This window comes from Lolium rigidum, chromosome 6, assembly GCF_022539505.1.
Source record: "Lolium rigidum isolate FL_2022 chromosome 6, APGP_CSIRO_Lrig_0.1, whole genome shotgun sequence".
Taxonomy (NCBI): domain Eukaryota; kingdom Viridiplantae; phylum Streptophyta; class Magnoliopsida; order Poales; family Poaceae; genus Lolium; species Lolium rigidum.
The window spans coordinates 179966951-179984951 of record NC_061513.1 but is presented as its reverse complement, the minus strand read 5'-3'; the positions used below and the strand labels follow the sequence as shown (position 1 = coordinate 179984951).

Genomic DNA, 18001 nt, shown 5'->3' with positions numbered 1-18001 from the left:
CATGATCTCATGGTCGAAAGGACTAGGTAACTATGTATCGAAAGCTTATAGCAAATAACTTAATGACGTGATCTTATGCTACGCTTAATTGGGTGTGTCCATTACATCATTCATATAATGATATAACCTTGTTATTAATAACATCCAATGTTCATGATTATGAAACTAATCATCTATTAATCAACAAGCTAGTTAAGAGGCTTACTAGGGACTCTTTGTTGTTTACATATCACACATGTATCAATGTTTCAGTTAATACAATTATAGCATGGTATATAAACATTTATCATAAACATAAAGATATATAATAACTACTTTTATTATTGCCTCTTGGGCATATCTTCAACACGCTTTTCTTTAAAGCCTTTTAGCTATGCATGATAATTTTCATGATGCTCTTATAAAGACGAGAGTTGAATATAAGAGAGCATCAAAAAGCAAATACCAAACACATTTAAGTCTAACCCACTTTCTATGCAAACGAATCTTGTAAGAAAACAAATTATTGAAGCATGAAGCTACTATCATAGAAAGACAAAGCAAGTGCAACTTCAAAATTTTCAACAAAAAGAGTGGTGACTTAATATTATTGAGATATATAAAACCATGTCTCCCTCTCTCATAATAATTTTCAGTGGTATCATTGATAAACTCTACAATATAGCTATCGCATAAAGCATTCTTATCATGATCCACATGCATAAAAGTATCATTACTCTCCACACAAGCATAATCAATTTTATTAGTAATAGTGGGAGTAAAACTATCACATCCATCATTATAATCATCATAAATTGGAGGCATAGAATAATCATAATGAATTTTATCCTCAATAGTAGATGGACTGAAAATATCACAAGCATCATTCGAATTACCACATATTAGAGACAAAGCATTATCAAGGCAAAATACTTCATCCAAAGCTGAGGAGCAAAAAAGATTATTTTTATATAAACTAGCTTCCCCAAGCTTGGGTTTTCCATAGCATTAAAAATAATGGTGTCAAAAAAATTTATACTAATAACATTACTACCACTATTATGCAGACAAACTTCCATAGTTTTTTTAATTTTCTCTTCAAAAGCATCATGTCCTAATTCAATATAAATTTCATAAAGATCTTTAATTTTTTTGTTGTTTTCCATTAAGCCTAACTAGTGAAATAAAAACAAGAAACAAAAGATATAATTGCAGAATCAAAAGGAAATATCTTCGAGCACTCACACACCGGCAACAGTGCTAGGAAATAGCTTAGTAGCCGGAGGATGTGAATACCTTTTACCTTACCTCCCCGGCACCGGCGCCAGAAAATAGCTTGATATCTACGCACGCTTCTATTCCTGTAGACAGTGTTGGGCCTCCAAGAGCAGAGGTTCGTAGAACAACAGCAAGTTTCCCTTAAGTGAATCACCCAAGGTTATCGAACTCAGGGAGGTAGAGGTCAAAGATTATCCCTCTCAAGCAACTCTGCAATTAAGATACAAGAAGTCTCTTGTGTCCCCAACACACCTAATACACTTGTCAGATGTATAGGTGCACTAGTTCGGCGAAGAGATAGTAAAATACAAGTAATATGGATGATTATAAGTAGTAATTGCAATCTGAAATAAAAATGGCAGCAAGCGAACATGTAGCGAGAACTTGTTGGAAACGGTGTTTCAATGCTTAGAAACAAGGCCTAGGGATCATACTTTCACTAGTGGACACTCTCAACAATGATCACATAATTGAATAAATAAATGCTACTCTCAAACACTCTCTTGTTGGATAACAAACACCATTCATTGTGTAGGGCTGCAAAAGCACACCTCAAGCCGGAGTAAACAAGCTCCACAACGTCATAAAGGAATCACACACGATGCGCACACTGTCACCATCACACCGTGGAGAGTGACTCCGGAGTTCATATTAAAGTAACCTCTAGAGTGCATAGTAGACAAGAGTAACATCTACATATTCAATTAGATTACAAAGCTCATGATCACATAAAGATCACACCATGGGAGAGAGATGAACCACATAGCTACCGGTAGAGCCCTCAGCCTCGGGGGAGAACTACTCCCTCCTCATCATGGGAGACAGCAACATCGATGAAGATGGCGATGGAGTCGATGGAGATGGCTCCGGGGGCAATTCCTCGTCCCGGCAGGGTGCCGAAACAGAGACTTCTGTCCCCCGAATTAGGGTTTTTGGTGGCGGCGGAGCTACGGAACTCTTCTGGAGAAATCGTCCATCCCTTCAGGGTTTTCGGGCGGGAGCTTAATATAGGCGAAAGGGCGGCGCGAGGGGGTGCCCGAGGGGCCCACCCCATAGGGCGGCGCCGCCCCCCCTGCCCGCGCCAGTGGATGGGGAGGAGGCTGTGGGCCTCCTCTGGCCTGGCCCTTCTGGCTCCGTGGGTCTTCTGGCGAAATAGAATTTCTGAAATTTTTCTGGATTTTTCCGAGCACTTTGGTTTTTGGCCTTTTCTGCAATAAATAGACATAATAAACAAAAACTGGCACTGTGGCATCTTGTTAATAGGTTAGTCCAATAAATGCCATAATATGATATAAAGTGCATATAAAACATGTAGCTATTGGCATAAAACTAGCATGGAACATAAGAAATTATAGATACGTTGGAGACGTATCAAGAATACCCTTATTATTACCAAGGACATCAATTTTATCTTCTTCTTTTTCAGTATGCAATCATAATGATTCTGGGAAATACTTTCCAATAATCCCTTTGGCTACATCAATAGTCCTCTGCCTGAAAATATTTCCTCCAACACTATCTAGATAAGATCTAGATTATCTAGTTAGTCCATTATGAAATATATCAAGTTGTTCATTATCTTTAAAACCATAGGCATGAGGTAGTGAATTTGTAGCTTCAGTAGCTAAAAGCGTAGGCATGAGGTGACACTGGGGTGTTGCATGAATAATATTGATCATATAATGAAATACAAATTACACAGTGCTCATCTCTAAGAGCATCTCCAACAGGCGCGCTAAAACGGCCGCGTGGTATAAAACCTGTCAGTTTGGCGCGCGCGGAGCTCCAGCGGACGCGGGAAAAAGGTGCGCGTTAAAAAATTTGCCGCGCCCGTGCGTTTCGCTATTTCGCACGGGAAAGTTGCCGCGTGCGATGTCGCGCACGCTATAAACACGACACGCGCGAACGCGGCCAACTGTCTGAGCTTTCCACGCGCCACTCCGCCTCTCTCTCTCCCCGCCGCTCTCCCTCCAGCCGACGCTCTGCCTCCGCGCCTCCGTCGACGCTCCGCCTCCGTGCCCCCGTCGACGCTCCGCCTCCGCGCCTCCGTCGAGATGCCTCCACGCCGCCGCCCCGCCTCCGGCTACCACGGCGTTCGGGCGCGGCCGAACGGCCGCTTCGACGCGGAGATCCGCTCCGGCGACGAGCGGATCCGCCTCGGAACTTTCGACACCGCGCACGAGGCGGCGCGGGCGTACGACGCCGTCGCCTGGCGCCTCGGACGCTCCCGCCGGACTATGAACTTTCACGATGTCTGGACGCGGGAGCAGGCGGAGCAGCTCGTGCCGCCGCCGCCGGTCATCACGCGCGAGCAGCAGCGCCGCCAACGGGAGCTCGAGCAGCGCCTCCTCATCGCCGAGCGCGACGAGGCACTCCGCCTCGAGTGGGCGCTCAAATTCCCCAAAGACGTCGCCGCCACGGAGGCCTTCTACGCGCAGAAGGAGGAGGAGAAGGCGGCGGCGAAGGCGAAGAAAAAGGCGAGCCGTGACAAGCGCCGTGCGGAGTCCGCGACGAGGAAGGCGGCGAGGGCCGAGAAGGCGGCGAGGAAGGAGGAGGAGAAGAAAAATGGCGTAGGACCGTCCACCACCATCCTCTCCACCTCCTTCGAGTGGACTTCGACGCCGGTGTCGAAGACTACTCCAAGCAGCCACTCGTCGGACTACGACTGGGAATCGAAGTAGGATTGGACTAGTTTACAATAAAATGTCGCAATGTATCGTTGAACTTTTAATATATTTCCTATTTTTAATTAAAATTTCGTGTTTTATTTGAATTGTTTGATTTATTTTGAATCGAGAACGGTCGCAGTAGCCGTTCGGGATGCGCCGCGTGCTGCAAAATGGCGCTCCCGGCGGAGTAGCACTTTTTCCGCCCGATCACGCGCGGCAAAATGCCGCTTCCAGCGGGGCACCTGTCACCGCTGCGCGCGCTATGTGTTTACAGCGCGCTGGAACCTACGTATAGCGCGCCGATTTTTCCAGCGCCTGTTGGAGATGCTCTAACTCCATTGTGTGTAGGTATGTGTTCCAAATATAGTTATGGATACTAACCAAGAGAATTTGTACACCATTTATTGTCCTACCTGCCCATTTCAACGGGGCCAATTTGGAACTACATATAATAAAGGTCTATCCTTTCGAATAGCCCGGGACAATGCATTAGCACTTCATGAACACACAATATCCTCAAACTACCACATATTCCCCTTGTCTTCCCTAATTGTTACTTTCGGGTTCGCAAGTTCAACATAATAATAAATGACACACTTTGCAGATAAATACGAAACTCAAATATATGATGGGGCAATAAAAGTTTAGTACTGAAATAATGTCACTCGGGCACTAGCAACAAGCATTAAACATAGCAAAGGTGTATCAACACCATACAAGAATATCATCAAGATAAACACATCAAATATCGATAGGTATACATGATTACATGATCAATCTCATCTAATCCCCATCCACCTCACATGTCTACAGAGAAGTACTCCCTCGTGGTGATGGTGAGAGAGCACATGGTTGATGGAGACGGTGTTGAGGACGATGATGGTGAAGATGGTGTCGAAATCCCCCTCTCCAGCGTGGAGAGCAGGATCAATCTGATCCCCAAAACAAAGATGGTGGTAGTGTCGGTGCTCTATTTCGCGAAAATCTTCGTCGTCTTGAGAGGATAGGTTTTTGGCGTATATAAGGAGGTACGCGAAGGGACAAGGTGAGACCATGTCCTGAGGGCTGATAGAGCCTAGGTGGCGTGGCCTGGGGTGGGGCCCGCTCCACCTGGCCTAATTCTAAGGTTGTTGATCTCCTGGTGGCCCACTTCAGCTTATTTTTTTTTGTCTCGGAAATTCTAAAGTGTGGCCTCTGACCTTGTCCATTTTCGAGTCTAGTAGCTCATGTAATCTCAAAAATACTAATAAAAGGTTTTTCTGTCAGACATAAATATAGGGACTTTATAGGAATGTCCCACAAATCATCTAAAATGCATAAGTAATGATATATTAATGCAAACAACAATATAAACTAGTCTTATAAGTTGATACAATGATGATACAAAATGCATGTGGCACCGCGACTGGTGGAGGGGCCAAACTTCGAGCGTGCTCAGCCAACACGTCTATATTTCCTGCACGCTGCCCTTCGGGATGCCGTGGCGGCCGCATTACATCCAGGCGTCGCCGCATGTCTGCTTGTGCCTTAGGACGGCAACGTATTTGTCACATATGTTCCGTGTAGTGCCGAAGACGGAGCCGCGATCTCCCCCTCGTTGAGCTGGGGGGGGGGGGGTCATCTTTCGGCCCATTGGCCCCAAGGTCGAGCCGGGCCTCCGGGTGCCGAAGATGTAGAAGGAGGACACAATGTTACCTAAGGGCCGCCTCTACTTCCGTCGTCCTAGCCGTGCGCCACCACCGCTGCCACCTAACGATGATGAGAGGGAGAAGAAGTTGGCAGAATATCTCCACCGCCACGCAGTGTTGCACGGCCCAATGATCCCAAGGAATCGCCTAGCTTCGCGAAATCCATGGCGGCGTCCGTCAACGATATGTATATCTTATGCCAATACATGTATATTTTGTAAGGTGGTATATATACTAACCCCTCAAATGGTGAAGTTGCGGTGGCATGATTACACACTCTTTTGGTGGGGTGGCCAGGGCGACACCATAGTAGCTAATGTGATCGTAGGATCACACTAGTTGGTAACTTGAACTTGTGATGCATTTTTTCTTATATGAGTCATGCATGCTTATGTTGTATATCTTGTGTTGTGAACTTGATTTGCATGCTTATGTTGCATATCTTGGTAGACAAACAAGTGGTATGTGGTATGCTATGGAAAGGTTCCAGGAGTCTACAACTCATTGCAATACACAAGTGACGTGTTACAAAAATAAAGTTCCATAAACAGTTTAAGACTATAGAGGAGGCAGAAAATTTACTTTGAGTTCCTAGAGCAACAAATGAGAATGATGGAGTCCCGAAGGGTGCAACTCACAACGGGTCAGCGTTAGTAGGCCGAAGGACTTCATTATCGTTGTCCTCGTCATGGTGATTATGTATTTCCTGTTGTATTAAATATGTGTGATCACATGTAACATGCAATGACAGAACTGTTAAGTTGATAAGCTCACGGTCACCACGTAAAGGTGCAAGGTAAAAGATTAAAATCCATGCAAGTAATCAAACACGTCCAAAGCCTTGGGTTGCGTTGCATGGAAGCTCAGGCACAAGGAGAATTTATTTACCTGCAGTGGTACAATGGGTACACCTGGTAACCTGGTTACCCAGTACTTACCATATGGTAACATGTGGTGTGTGTTCCCTTTCACAAAAGAAAATGGTGCGTGTGTCACATGAAGTCCTAGCTATAGCATGCAGGCTCCAGTCACTAGCCAACTTTGGAAAATACGTCTCTATCTTTTTGAGGTACCAAATTTCCCCAGCACCCTATGGCGGTGTAGGTAGATAGGCACACAACCTCCTATGCGTTTTACCCCTACTAGTACTAGTACCACAACTGTTGCTGTACACCGCTGCACTGCTCAGGCAGAGCAACATGACGCCACGAGCCGAGCATGTATAATTATTGCTTAATCTCGCTTCTCTGATTGCCATGCATGTGTGCATGCACAGAGAATCCAAGGTGAGTCCATCATCCCGTGATGTACTTCCATGTTCCTCAAGAAAGCAGGGGGCCGGTTTATGCCTTGCTACTCAAATTTTCATTCACGAGCTAAATGAATAGGTGCCTCTTTGGTTCAAAGATTTTGGACAAACAATTTGCCTAGGTCGGCTGCTTGACACGTATGATTGCAAACCACATGAATTTACTCCTAAAGTTTCAATTCTACTACTTTCTCTGATCCATAATAAATATTGAGAATTTGGTACAAAGTTATTTCTTAGAAAATTTTACATTAACATGAACATAAAAACGAAGAACCTCTATTGGAAAAAAATCATATAATCAAACAATCTTCTAAAATCTCATAGCGTTGATTATGGCATGCTACTATTATCATGTGTTTCTCCTTTTTTTTACGGTGATTTTGCGACCCAAACAGGCCTTACATTGATCTGATTTTTATGATGAGACATGCTAGGTTGTCTCCTTGAAGATCACTTTTCTACTTGTACTCGAGTCTAATACATGAAATTGATTAATAACTCTTGTAAACATGACGCGATACAGAATAAGTTGATAACTATAGTTGCAAGTCAGTGAGGTTGTAAATGCACCTGATATAGTTACATCTGTCCATATTTATCTGTCGCACATATTTCTAGGTAAAAATTCAGTGTCACTGATCTCGAACTGTGCTCCCTCTAACAATATTTATTAATGGAAGAGAAGATTAAATCGAAAATTAACTTAGTGCTTACTATACATTTAACATACTTTCACTACTCTAATAAAAAAATTGATGGTTCCAATTTGTAATTTTTCAGCTTCTGACCAGAAATCCACTTTTCTCCTTTTTGATCTCAGTAGAAAGAAGCAGAAAGTTTAGGCACCGTAGAATAGTGTGGGTCTTGCAAGCAAGCTAGCCAGCAGCTCTCATGTCCCGTAGACATACTGGTCCATGACATGAACAAGATAGGATTTCCATTCTTGAATTATGACCACCCATGTATGATATGCATGCATGGGGTCCAAGGTGAGTCACGGAGGGAAAATAAAGAAGAAAAGGCAGGTAAATCACATGGCATGTAGCTATGCATGTCTTGCATTGTGGTTGGTATACACATACATGTACCAGAGGACGTCACTCCATTTCTTTTATCATCCCAACATGCAGGCCCTAGAATTTACAAAAAAACAAATGTGTGAACTGGGAATCTATATATCTATATACCTATCTAATTGCTGGGAGGGGGATTGATCTATAGTGTACCAACCGAGTGGGTGTACAGTGCCGATTACATAAAGAAAAGCAGGAATTCAGAGAGGGACGATGAGAGAGAAAGTATCTACATTTGTAAGACAAGGGAAAAGACAGAAAGCTCAACATCGGTGCAGCATTGCTACCAGTGTGGTGCGTGGGGGTGTCGCTGTGCTCACCGCCTATGGTTTGTTTCTACTCCAAAGTAACCGATCATAGTACTATATATATACAGTTTTTGAATTATACTTAATTTCCATTTCAGCTGGCTAATCATCATCTTAGAAATACTCATGACAGTTTTAAGTGCAAGAAGGAAAGAAGAGTTGCTTTCTCTACGTTTTTCTTTTCATTTGAGAGTGCATGATGAATGGAAGAAGGCTCAGCTGATCATTTGGTCAGTATATATTTTTCCTTTTGGCCCTAAAGTAAGTGGAAGCAGATAAAGCAGGAGAGGAGGGGTTCGGTTTGGCGTGCCCTTCCTTCCATTTGCTCAGCCTTCTTCCTCCCCCATGGCTGCCAACCCTCTCCTTTTCTTTTCTCTCTCTCATGGCGGTCATCCTCTTCCAGCTTGCATAGCTCTTGATCTCCTGTCTCTCTCCTCCTCTCTGCACTAGCAGCCAGCTCTTGGCTTCTTGCTGTAGCTTGTTGTACTGCCTCGGAGTGCCGAGAAAGAAAGTAGAGAGAGAAAGAAGGGTTGCAGGAGCCTTGCAGGAAGAAAGAAGGGAGAGGAGGGAGAAGAGAGCGAGAGAGAATCTGAATTGCTTTCCAGTCATTGACCACCCCCAGTTCCAGTTCCCTCCCCCTGTTTGTCTCCTTCCCCTCCTTTGATAGCTGTGTTATTCCCTGAGCTGTTGCTGCGTGACGAGAGGGAGTGGCTGCTACCGGCCGGGGGTCTCTGAACTCTTGTCACTCTTGCCCCCATCCTCCATTCTTCAGTTTAATGCTCCCTCTGTAGCAGCACCAATTTATTGCTAGTTACGTAGAGAGGGAGACAGAAGGGGAGGTAGCAAGAGTGAGATATATACCTAGGCAAGCGAAGATCAAGGCGGTACAACAAGGTTGTATGTTTCATCAGCATCTTGGTGCGGCGGAGGTAGCAGCACCGGCAGATCAGGACAGCATGTCCAACCTCACCACTTCCGCTTCTGCCGGCGCCAACCCCCCTCCTCCGACTCCGACGGCAGCCTCCAACAAGCGGAAGCGAAGCCTCCCTGGCAACCCCGGTATGTCCTTCTTCTTCTTCTTCTCGATTTCGTCCTTCTCTTTTATTCTGATGAAACGATGATGAGTTCTTGGACTGAAGCGCATGTTCCTATCCTGTTGCATCCTGTGCTTTTTCATGGAACGACGATGCAGACCCGGAGTCTGAGGTGGTTGCGCTGTCTCCGGCGACCCTGATGGCGACGAACCGTTTCCTCTGCGAGATCTGCGGCAAGGGGTTCCAGCGCGACCAGAACCTGCAGCTTCACCGTCGCGGGCACAACCTGCCGTGGAAGCTGAAGCAGCGGTCGAGCAAGGAGGTTGTGCGGAAGAAGGTGTACATCTGCCCGGAGGCGTCGTGCGTGCACCACGACCCGTCCCGCGCGCTGGGCGACCTCACCGGCATCAAGAAGCACTTCTTCCGCAAGCACGGCGAGAAGAAGTGGAAGTGCGACAAGTGCTCCAAGAAGTACGCCGTGCAGTCCGACTGGAAGGCGCACTCCAAGATCTGCGGCACGCGGGAGTACAAGTGCGACTGCGGAACCGTCTTCTCCAGGTAAATTTGTTCATTCCTTGATCCTTCCCTCCTCCTCCCATCTTCATTCTCCACTCACATCCATTGCACTTCATTAGTTTGCATGGAGATCGAATTGACACTCATCTATCAATCTTAGGGCGTAATTAGTCCGAGAGAAGTAAGGTACTGGCTGTAGTGATGATGTGTGATTCGTATTCGATCGTGACCACTCGTAGTTGCTTGCGGAAGATAGGGTGGCTTGCTTGCCTCAGTAGGACTGTGGGAGAGAGAGGCGAAGATGGCCAGACCACCAGGCAAGGCAGAAGAAGCATCATGTGTCCATGGAAAGAAAGACGGGCCACTTTTGCAGGGCCTCCTTTTCTTTGTTCTTGTTTTTCTTTTTGTTCCGGCCATGGATGAGATTCACTGAGGAGCTAGCTAGCAGCTAGTGGTGCAAGCTCGTGCGAGTGTGGGAGCCTGTGAGGTGTGAACAGAAGAGAGATTTTAGAAGGAAGGAGGGAGGAAACAAACAAATGAGCAAAGTTAGGCCCATAGGACAAGGAAGAGAGATACTTTGATGATGAGGATCGAGCTTTGGGACAGGAGAATTCAGACATGTGAATCTCTTTGCAGACTTCCCATCCCTGACTTCCTTCCTCCCTCCCTCCTACGCTATCCCTCTACCCTAATTGCCTACACTATTCTCCCCGTGCTGTCACCTCCATGCGTCCTTCCCTGCCTGACTGATTCTCTCTTCGATCGAGCTCACACGCCACGCATGGCAACAATGACAAGTGAACGAAGAAACCGGAGAAAGTTTTGCTTTCCCTTTCGATCCGATCGCTTTCTTTAATCGTTGCACTGCATTGCATGCAGGCGGGACAGCTTCATCACGCACCGGGCCTTCTGCGACGCGCTCACGGAGGAGAGCGCCAAGGCCATCGGAGGCATGCCGGTCATGGCGCAGGGCCACCACCACACCATGCTCTACTCGCCGCCGCCGCAGCCGCACCAGCTCATGCAGCAACAGCACCAGGAGCTCGTCGCCTTCCAGGACCAGCAGCACCAGATCATGCAGCAGCAGGAGCAGCACTGCAACTACGCCGTCAAGCCGGAGATGCAGCCGTGGCCCACAATGCCCTACGAAGACGTCCACCACCACCAGCTGCTGCAGCCGATCTGCACCACCACCGCGCAGAGCTCCGCCACATCCGGGCCGACGCCTACGCAGCAACAGCATCAGCAGCAGCAGCAGCTGCCGGCGGCGGCCGCGCACCTCTCGGCCACGGCGCTGCTGCAGAAGGCGGCGCAGATGGGCGCCACCATCGGCGGGGCCGGCGCCGGCGGGACGGGGCCGCATTACACCCAGATGGCCGGCGCGGCGACGAGTGCAGCCGGCAGTGCCACGTTCGGGCTCGGCCTGTCGTGTCTCAACAGCCAGCAGATGATGACCCTCGCGAGGACCGCATCCCACGGCCGGAGCGCGGAGGACGGCAGCGGAGGCGGCGCTACGGGCGGCGCCAATGACGGCATGACAAGGGACTTCCTGGGGCTGCGCGCATTCTCGCATCGCGACATCCTCGGCCTCGCCGGCTTCGACTCCTCCTGCATGGGCGCCGCCGTGAACACCGCCGCCAACAACGCCAGCCTGCCGCCCTGCTTCGAGCAACAGCAGCATGGACAGTCGCAGCCACAGCAGCAGCAGCACAGCACCAACGAGCCATGGCATGGAATGAGTAGCCATAGCTAGGTACTTGCTTTCTTTCTTCCTCTCGTCGACGTTGCATATGATCACCGCACAGGCATAGCTAGCGTCAGGCCAAAGCTTGCTGCTACCCTAGATCACCATGATGCTTTTGGAGTTGGGTAATCTCTCTCTTTCTCTCCCCCTCTCTCTCTAATGTTTATGATCTCACGATCTTGCAAGCTTTGAGGTTTCGATGGAGGGATGGTAGTCTGTATTTTTTTTTTTGGTTTTTGGGTAGAAGCAACTGTAAGCTAAAGCTCGGATCAAGGAAAAATACTACAGCTATGTGAAAATAATACATGCATCCGTCGCATCTCCTTTTCTCTCTATTGCACTTAAACAATAATCAATTGCACTCTACATCATTTATATACGCATCTTCTAATGGCTACACTTTTAATATCAGTAATTATCGATTCTCTAGTAATTTTTTTTTTTGCAAATGTACATATATATTAGGACAATCCATGTGAAAAATGAATAAAGGAGATGCGCAATATATTTGACTTGCTAGATTACTTTCAATGCAACAAGTAAATGTATGTGGACGAACTGAAGTCATTGTGTTGATGGTATGGTCACTTCTACAAGAGCTAGATGTGGTCTATGATTGTATCTGTTATCGATGCATGCATACGAGTGTCTGTACAGTGCCGTGCAATCAGTCCATGTACTGTACCCGGCCGGCCGGCAGTGCTGCCTACTGTTCGTCCGTGACAAGGTCGTTTTGTTCGTATTGGCCATGGGCCCGCATTATTCCATGCTTGGACTTTGAGGGCCATTTTGTTTCACTTTTGACGTAGAAAATGCACTTTCTCCGTTTCAACGAGTAAAGCGCACAATGTTTCAATACAATTTTTTTACCAAAGTTTTGATCAACAATATCTCAATTATATCATACAAAACCAACGTAGTTAGACTTGTACTAATAATATCAGTTTTGCATCAAATAATACTTATCTAGATAGACTGAAAGATAATTTTGGAATGTGTGCACATCTTATTCATTGAAACAGAGTGGGTATTTAATTAATTGGTGGTATACGTGGTAATATTTTTTCTAGTTTTAGTTAAAATAATTATCCTAATTTACTAGGGGTGTGCTATTGACGTGTGCCCTAATAATTATCATAATATATTTCCAAGGTGTATTGTAGAAACAATAATCGATGTGGGAGCCAATCGCTTAGCCAGTGTACTCCCGCGGGTCGGAACAACCTACCCACAAGACAAAAATGCCACTAAAAATACCAACATTCTACTGAATATACCAACACCACACAAATCTGGAGCACAAGCCCGGCCATAAGATAAAATAATTGTCTCCTTGACGCTGTCAATTGCACCACTGAGATGGTATTGAAGTGTGGGTACAATATATTGTTCGATGTTTCGCCGCCACCACAAACTAAATGACACCACCATGACAGCACATAACCCTTATTATAGAAACCTCGTTACAACACAGAGTGTGCGTGTAGGGTCTTACCTCCTTCCACCGCTTGAGCGACAAGTGGAGGAGGAGGGGACCCGTCAATGTTGGGATGGAGGAGATGTGGAAGCTTCCGAGGCGAGTTAAAAGTGGGTAGTGGTCTTCTAGTTGTTTTTAAATGATTGTTGACAATACGGTTAAGGGACTAATTACTCATGGATGTTGGTTTAGCAACGGTGAGGACGACCCCACAAAAAGAGTTGAAGCAAGTATAGATTTGCGACTAAGGATGCAAATGCTAGCTTGAAGCAAAAAAGTTATTCTGATGTGCTTGAAGACTTTGAAGGTGAACAAACTTTAGGGCCCTAATGTCATTATAGTTTTGAGTCAAGTAGGAACAATTGTAATATTAAGGGGGTGTTGGGTCTTCAAGACTGGACATGAAACTTGTTGTGTTCTCAATCTCTCTCGAAATCTCTTCCACAACAATCCGTTGGAAATCTCTTGAGGCATTTGTCTGTTTGTTGATGTCAACAAACTATCGTGTGTACCAGTTCATTGAGTTCATTGGAACTTCACGCACAGAGTGATGTAGCAAATGGCTCTTTCCTCCCAAGGGTGACTCAGCGTTAAATATCGAGAACTAGGCGATTTAGCTAGTTGTCTCTTCTTCTGCTCAAACCACCCTGGAAAACAAGGTTATTTTCTTGTGTTCCGAACTCTATTTGGTGGTTGCCAAGCAACACAATGTATTATTTGAAGTGAATAAAAAAGTGGCAAAAATAAAATAAAAACAACTTTGCCTTGTTTTTGTTAATATTTGTTTTGTCTTAGTTTTAGACTACTCGTTTTGTTATATAAGGCAGAAGGGTGCACCCAACATCAAACGTTGAGCTCGTTTCACAGAGCAGCAGCAACACTGGCATGTTAGGTGTGGAAGTTCTTCGGTCTTACCCACCGGCAGAAAATATGAAGCCCCACAACTTTGGTATTCAGTTAATATACATAGGATGTGCAATATGGAATCGGACATAAACATCAGAAGAACCTACACGAAGCATAAACGCGTCCTCTTCAGGCGTAAAGGTATGTTATCTGATACAAGCAGTGACCCAAGTATGTTGAGTACTGCGTTTGCTATGGCTCGTCTACTCGAAGAAAAAATACTACGAGACTCGAAGATTTAATTACAAAGGAAAGAGAGTAATCAACTACACAACTCAACAAACACAAACCAATGGCTTAAAATTCTTATCGACACCATTATCGACACCATTGATTGTTTGCCAACCTTCATGGGCAATTCGCCCTTTTGTAACATCATTTATGTTGTATATCTCTTATTGGAAACTCTATTGCGAGTGTAATGTTGTATTACTTACCGTTGAAATTTTCAAATCTATGTAATAATTTTAAAAACTTAATATTTAGTTATTTTGAAGAGATTATTTACGCAGTAGCATGATAATTTATATGTTATTTTTTCTCGTAAATGGGTCTAGGCAAAAACATGACCGGCCATAATAGGCCTTTATGCTACTAGGCCCAACCATAATAGACCTTTACGCAAATGGGCCTCTAATGGGCTCTAGTTGATGGGTGAAATGGGTCGACTTAATGGTGAACTTAGCGCTCCTTCAAATGAATTTCCATGTCAACGCCACAAAACATGTTGGGCTTCTTAATGGGTTGTAGTTGCATTGGGCTAACAATGTAGCGCACGCTTGAACGGGTTGCTGATTGTCTGCAATTTGTAATGGGGCTCGCATATAGCAGGAACGATGCTGGTCCATTGATGGGCCTAAACCATGCATGTACTCTTTCGGACTGGAAAAGTAACATGCTGGAAAAATGGGCCGAAGTAGTAATAGACTGGAACGGTAACAGGTCGTACATGTGTTTACATTGATGGGTGGTCGATAATAATACTAGGTCTCCTGCAACAGTTGTTGGAGATATGTCCGAGAGGCAATAATAAAGTAGTTATTGTTATATTTTAGTGTTCATGATAAATGTTTACATCCCATGCTATAATTGTATTAAGTGGAAACATTGATACATGTGTGTTTTATAAACAACCAGAGTCCCTAGTAAGCCTCTCGTTTAACTAGCTTGTTGATTAATAGATGATTATAGTTTCCTGATCATGAATATTGGATGTTATAATAACAAGATCATGTCATTAGGAGAATGATGTGATGGATACACGCCCATAGTAACGATAGCATAAGATCAAGTAATTAAGTTCGTTTTGCTACAAGCTTTCAATACATAGTAACCTAATCATTCGACCATGAGATTGTGTAAATCACTTACACCGGATAGATGTTTTGATTACATCAAACGCCACTTTGCAAGTGGATGGTTATAAATATGGGGTTAAGTATTCAGAAAGTATGAGTTGAGGCGCATGGATCAAGAATGAGATTTGTCCATTCTAATAACGGATAGATATGCTCTGGACCCTATCGGTGGAATGTCATCTAATTAGCTTGCAAGGATGTGACAAGGTCACAAGGGATGACATATCACGGTACGAGTAAAGAGTACTTATCGGTAACGAGGTTGAACTAGATATAGAAATACCGATGATCAACCTTGGATAAGTAAAGTATCGCGCGACAAAAGGAATCAGTAGTGTATATTTATGGTTCCTTCGATCACAAAGTCATCGTTGAATATGTAGGAGCCATTATGGATCTCCAGGTTCCGCTATTGGTTATTGATCGGAGAGGTGTCTCAGTCATGTCTGCACATTCTCGAACCGTAGGGTGACACACTTAAGGTTTCGATGTTGTAGGGGTAGTTTCGGAAATAGTTTTGGAGAGTTACGAAATTGTTCCGGAAAGAGTATTAATAATTTATTAATTAATTGGGAGTGGTGTTTTAGAACATGGGTGCATATGCTCTCTATATTTTGAAATGCATCTTACACATGTTTTAAATTTCAAAAAAATTGAAATAAAAAATCCGTACGTACATCTTTACGTGCTACGCGCTTACAAAGTTGTTTCATAAAAAATCGACTTATCATATGACGTGTGTAAAAAAGACAAAATTCAGTGCAAAAAATAATGCTTTTCACAAGATAAACTTTCTCCTTTTTACATAGATCACAAAAAATATTGGTTTTTCATCAAACTTGACAAACATTCATATATTATGGAGATGTACATGTAGATTTTTTTATCCAAATTTTTCGACATTTAAAAATATAATTTTTTGGTAGAGGGAGCATACGCACTCGGGAGCCGAATTGAATTTCCGTAATTAATTGAATTACTAATTATGAATATATATTTATTTAGTAGAAATAAATAAAAAATTAAAAATAGTCTACAAGAAATTTTGCTAATGTGCCAACTAAATAGCTCATGCAAATAGACTATGTCAAAGAAGAAAGCAAAAGAAAAATAAAAGCGAAATCAGATGACCGGCCAGAGAACAAGTTCCTGGACCGTATGGCCAAGACAGGGAAGGATGATCGGTTTGGCCGATCGGTACCTAGCTAGTTGGCTGATCGGCCAAGTAATTTTTTGCTTGGCTTTCGGCCGAGATAGCCAGCTATAAAAAGGATACGCATAAGTCGCGTACGACCAGTTTTTTGGCTGCTTCCGTTTACTCCTTCTTTTGCCTAGTTTCTTTCACCCAACACGTACATGCAAACCTCTGTCAGCGGAAACTCTCCACCACCACCACGTCATCGTGCTGCTGGACTAGATCCCATCTACCACATCTCCCCGCTTGCTGAAACAAGGAGGAGGTGTCTTCATCGAGTTGTACGTGTGACCGAGTACGGAGATGCTGCCCGATTGTAGCGCCAGAGGGATCGTCATCGCGATCTTGAGATCGGCAAGTGTACGACTACATCACCCACGAGATATGATCTCGTTTCCGCTTAGCGAATCTACAAAGGTATGTGGATCCGATCTTTCTCGTTGCTTAGATCTACGACGGTTTTTCCTAGATTGGATCTTGGTTTTGTTTGTTCTTGTGCTAGAAATTTTATGTTTTACATGCAAGGAACCCTACAGTGGTATCAGAGCTGTGTCTATGCGTAGATCTGTTGCACGAGTAGAACACAATGATTTTGTGGGCGTTGATGCTTTTGTTGTCGCTTGCTTTTCGTGTACTTTGCATCTTGCGGGATGTGGGGATGAAGTGGCCCGGGCTAAGTTTACATGACCGCGTTCATGAGACTTGCTCCACGCTTGACATGCAACTTGTATTGCATAAGTGGCTCAGCGGGTGTCTGTTTCTCTCACCATAGTTAAGATCCAATTTACAATATGCACTTGACAACGCTTCTATCAGCCTTGTGGTTCTTGTTCCTAGGTAAGTGATACGTCTCAAACGTATCTATAATTTCTTATGTTCCATGCTACTTTTATGATGATACTCACATGTTTTATACACATTATATGTCATTATTATGCATTTTCCGGCACTAACCTATTGACGAGATGCCGAAGAGCCAGCTTGTTGTTTTCTCGCTGTTTTTGGTTTCAGAAATTCTAGTAAGGAAATATTCTCGGAATTGGACGAAATCAACGCCCAGGGTCCTATTTTTGCACGAAGCTTCCAGAAGACCGAAGGAGTCACGAAGTGGGGCCACGAGGCGCCGCCACAACAGGGGGGCGCGGCCAGCAAGGGGCCCGCGCGGCCCTGTTGTGTGGGGCCCCGTGGCGCCTCTTGACCTTCCCTTCCTCCTACTTAAAGCCTCCGTCGCGAACCCCCCAGCACCGAGAGCCACGATACGGAAAACCTTCCAGAGACGCCGCCGCCGCCAATCCCATCTCGGGGGATTCAAGAGATCGCCTCCGGCACCCTGCCGGAGAGGGGAATCATCTCCCGGAGGTCTCTTCATCGCCATGATCGCCTCCGGATCGATGTGTGAGTAGTCCACCCCTGGACTATGGGTCCATAGCAGTAGCTAGATGGTCGTCTTCTCCTCATTGTGCT

The 18001-nt window shown here is 45.0% G+C and overlaps 1 protein-coding gene across 1 annotated transcript; it reads left to right on the top strand.

Moving 5' to 3' along the window:
- Window positions 1-8590: 8590 nt before the first annotated feature.
- On the top strand, window positions 8591-11909 carry LOC124662010 (protein indeterminate-domain 7-like). The gene is made up of 3 exons (XM_047199900.1): window positions 8591-9366; window positions 9500-9899; window positions 10737-11909. The coding sequence occupies exons 1-3, from the start codon at window positions 9207-9209 to the stop codon at window positions 11608-11610; spliced, it is 1434 nt and encodes a 477-aa protein (XP_047055856.1). The 5' UTR covers window positions 8591-9206; the 3' UTR covers window positions 11611-11909.
- The last annotated feature ends 6092 nt before the right edge of the window (window positions 11910-18001 follow it).